Source organism: Lagopus leucura, unplaced genomic scaffold, assembly GCF_019238085.1.
Source record: "Lagopus leucura isolate 7727_CA_CO unplaced genomic scaffold, USGS_WTPT01 34968-0_obj-0_obj, whole genome shotgun sequence".
NCBI lineage: Eukaryota > Metazoa > Chordata > Aves > Galliformes > Phasianidae > Lagopus > Lagopus leucura.
The window spans coordinates 1-3432 of NW_024962585.1; the positions used below are offsets into that span (position 1 = coordinate 1).

General features: G+C 63.5%; 1 protein-coding gene across 1 annotated transcript; it reads right to left on the reverse strand.

Moving 5' to 3' along the window:
- Positions 1-741: 741 nt before the first annotated feature.
- Positions 742-1470, reverse strand: LOC122190693 (neurexophilin-4-like; the record flags this gene model as incomplete). The annotated part of the gene is made up of 1 exon (XM_042890781.1): positions 742-1470. A coding segment is annotated over one exon (729 nt), but the record flags the coding sequence as incomplete, so codon positions are not given.
- Positions 1471-3432: the final 1962 nt, after the last annotated feature.

The following is a 3432-nucleotide window of genomic DNA, read 5'->3' on the forward strand; positions in this document are numbered from 1 at the left end:
TTTCTTTCTTTCTTTCTTTCTTCCGTTTTCATTTTCTTTATTAAAAATAATAATTATCATCATCATCATCATCATCATCATCATCATAGTAACATGGGAGCATCCCCTGTTCAGTGCCCCCCCACCCAGTCAGCCCCGGCTCTGACACGATGGGGGGGAAGGGGCTGCGAGGTGGGCAGGGGGCTCACAGCACTGGGGGGGTCTCTGTGCGTGGGGTGAAGCCCCTCAGGGCAGCATGAGGACCACCCTACCATGGCACTGAGCCCCATGAGGACCTCCCCAGCACTGAGCCCCATTACGACCACCTTACTTTGCACTGGGCTTCACTAGGACCCTGACCCCCCATGGCACAGAGCCCCAATGAGAACCTCATGTGGCACAAAACCCCATGAGGACCCCCCCGCATTGCACTGAGCCCCATGGGGACCTCCACCCCAGCACGGCACAGAGCCCCCATGAGGATCCTGACCCCCACATTGCAGAGAGCCTAATGAGGACCCTTCCGCAATGCACTGAGCCCAGTGGGGACCCCCAGCGTTGCACAGAACCCCATGGAGACCCCCCTCCTTGGCATTCACCCCCATGAGGACCCCCCTGCATTGCACTGAGCCCCATGGGAACCCCGCCATGGCACAGAGCCCCATGAGGACCCTTCCACAATGCACAGAGCCCATGGAGACCCTGACCCCCACACTGCACAGAGCACCACGTGGACGTCCCCCCCCCTCCCCGCTCCCCATTTCAGCCAAAGTAGGGATGCTCGTGCTGGAAGTTGTAGTCGGGGCAGACCTTCTGCACCAGCTTGTAGTCGATGCTGAGGAAGGAGACGAAGATGCAGATGACCTTGAAGGGCTTGGCACACAGCCACGCGGCGCGGCTCTGCGTGTGCTCAGTGAAGCAGACCTTGCTGGGGTCATACAGGCAGGGACGGTTCCGCCTCGCGCGGTCCGTTTTCTCATATTCCACGTGGCAGTTGAGAGCTTTGGATCTCCCCTCAGGAAGGGTGCTTTGCTGGGCCGGAGCCGGGCGCAAAGGCGGAGGAGGGAGCTGGGCCGGCAGCTGCACTTCGAAACCCACCGCCCTGCTGGGGGGAACGATGCTGACCGACACGTTGCCGAGACTGGAGGAGTTGTGACGAAAGTAGACGCTGAAGGTACCATTGACGTGGTCCACGATTTTACCCGTCAACAGAAGGCTGAATTTGAGGGTTTGGATGCTGACGTAGAAGTCGCCCCAGCCAAAGATCTTTTTGGAACGGGAGGATTTCAGGGGGGGTTTGCGGCGGGCAATGCTGGGCGGGTCGCTGCCCGTCCCATTTTGCTGCCAATCCCAGGGGCTGCGGGGGGGCTCTGCGGGCAGCAGCACCGGGGGGGGCTTCAGGGCACCATAGGGGCTGTGCTTGAGGAGCCCCCCTGGTCCCAACTCCAGGTAGCCCAACGTCTTGGCCAGGTGGCTATGAGCACAGAGAGGCTGCAGGGAGAGAGCAGAGGTGTGGGGGGCTGCAGCTCATCGGCGGTGCCCCACACAGCTGCACTATGCACTGTGCACCCCTCCTGCACCATGCACTCCTGCACCTTGCATCCCTCCTGCACCCTCCACTCCTACAGCATACCTCCCACACCGTGCAATCATCCCATCCCATCCCATCCCATCCCATCCTATCCCATCCCATCCCATCCCATCCCATCCCCTGCCCTCCCCTCCACACTGGCCACCCATCCTGCACCTCACGTCCTTCCCACCCCCCCCCCCCCCCCCCCCCCATGCTCCCCCCACCCTCTCCCAAGCCCGGCTCGGTGCTCCCAAACGCCCCCAATAGAGAGCAGGGCCCTTCCCTGGCACCACCGCTGCCCCACAGCCCAACAATTCATTATTCCCCACTAGCTGAGCTCCTTCAGAACGGGGAGGGGGGGGGGGCAGCAGCTCAAGGTTTGGGTGGCGGCGGGGGAACAGCAGAGCCGCCCGCCAGGAGCGCCTCATTGCATTACGCAGCGCCTCTGATCCGCAGCCGAATTACAGAGAGACCCCCGCCGGGAGGCTGTGGAGCCGCTACGCCCCCCCGGATAATTGCAGCGGGCAGACCGGGCTGCGGGGAGGGAGGAGGGGGGGGGCGGGAGAGGGAATTGGTGTGCGGGGAGCGGGTGGGGGCGTGTACGGAACAATGAGGCGCTCCTCGCTCTGCCAGCGGAGGGGACCGGGGGGCACTTCGGGCGTTCTGTGGGCAGAAGGAATGCAGAAATGATGGGGAGAATGTTGGGGGGGCAGGGGGGGGAAGCTCCTTCATCAGCCCCAGCACCGAACTCTTCCCCCCCGCTCCTGCAGCACAGAGCCGGGCGCTGTGCAGGTTGGGGGTGCTGCTCCTCTCTAATAAATTGCGCTGGGACGAACAGAACGCCGCGTGGCATCTGTCATCCCCCACACACACACCACACACACAAAAACCCCTCCCCAATCCCCACCCTCCCCTGGGCTGAGCCCCCTGACCCCCCCGGCTCAGTGCTGCGTGCCCCGCTGCCCGCCAGCTGCTCCCGTTGCGCGCGGGGCCGCTCGGTCTCGTCAATCACTGTCACTGCGCGCTGCAGGTGCCGGGGGGGGCGGGGAGGGGCGACCCCGAGCAGCATCCCGGGGGGGTGGGATGGGAGAGGGGGGGAGGCAGCAGCTGGGTGGGTTCCCGGGGTCAGAGAAGCGCCGGGCGCTGCCAAAGGCAGACAGTGAAGGAGGGTGCACTGGGGGGGGCAGAGCTCCAGGATCGGGGAGGCATTGCACAACGACCCCCCCGAACCCGTGGAGCTGAACTGTGCTGGGAGACATCTGTGCTATGCAGAGTGATGCAGACGGCACGGCACGGCATGGCAAGGCAAGGCACAGCCGTGGCACGGTACAGCGCAGCACGGCATGGCACAGCTGAAGCACAGCATGGCACAGCATGGAGAGCTGAGAACAGCACAGCGCAGCACGGCACGGCACAGCGCAGCATGGAGCAGCACAGCCACTGCACAGCACAACGTGGCACAGCACGGCACAACACGGCCATGGCACAGCACGGCAGAACACAGCCATGGCACAGCATGGCATGGCACAACACGGCCATGGCACAGCATGGCACAACATGGCATGGCACCGCATGGCACCGCATGGCACAACATGGCATGGCACAGCACGGCACAACACGGCCATGGCACAGCATGGCACAACATGGCATGGCACAGCATGGCACAACATGGCCATGGCACAGCATGGCACAACATGGCATGGCACAGCATGGCACAACATGGCCATGGCACAGCATGGCACAACATGGCACGGCACAGCATGGCACAACATGGCCATGGCACAGCACAGCACAACACGGCCATGGCACAGCACAGCACGGCACAGCACACCCTGAGCAGCATCCCCATCCGACCCTGTGACAGGGGCACACGGCCCCGC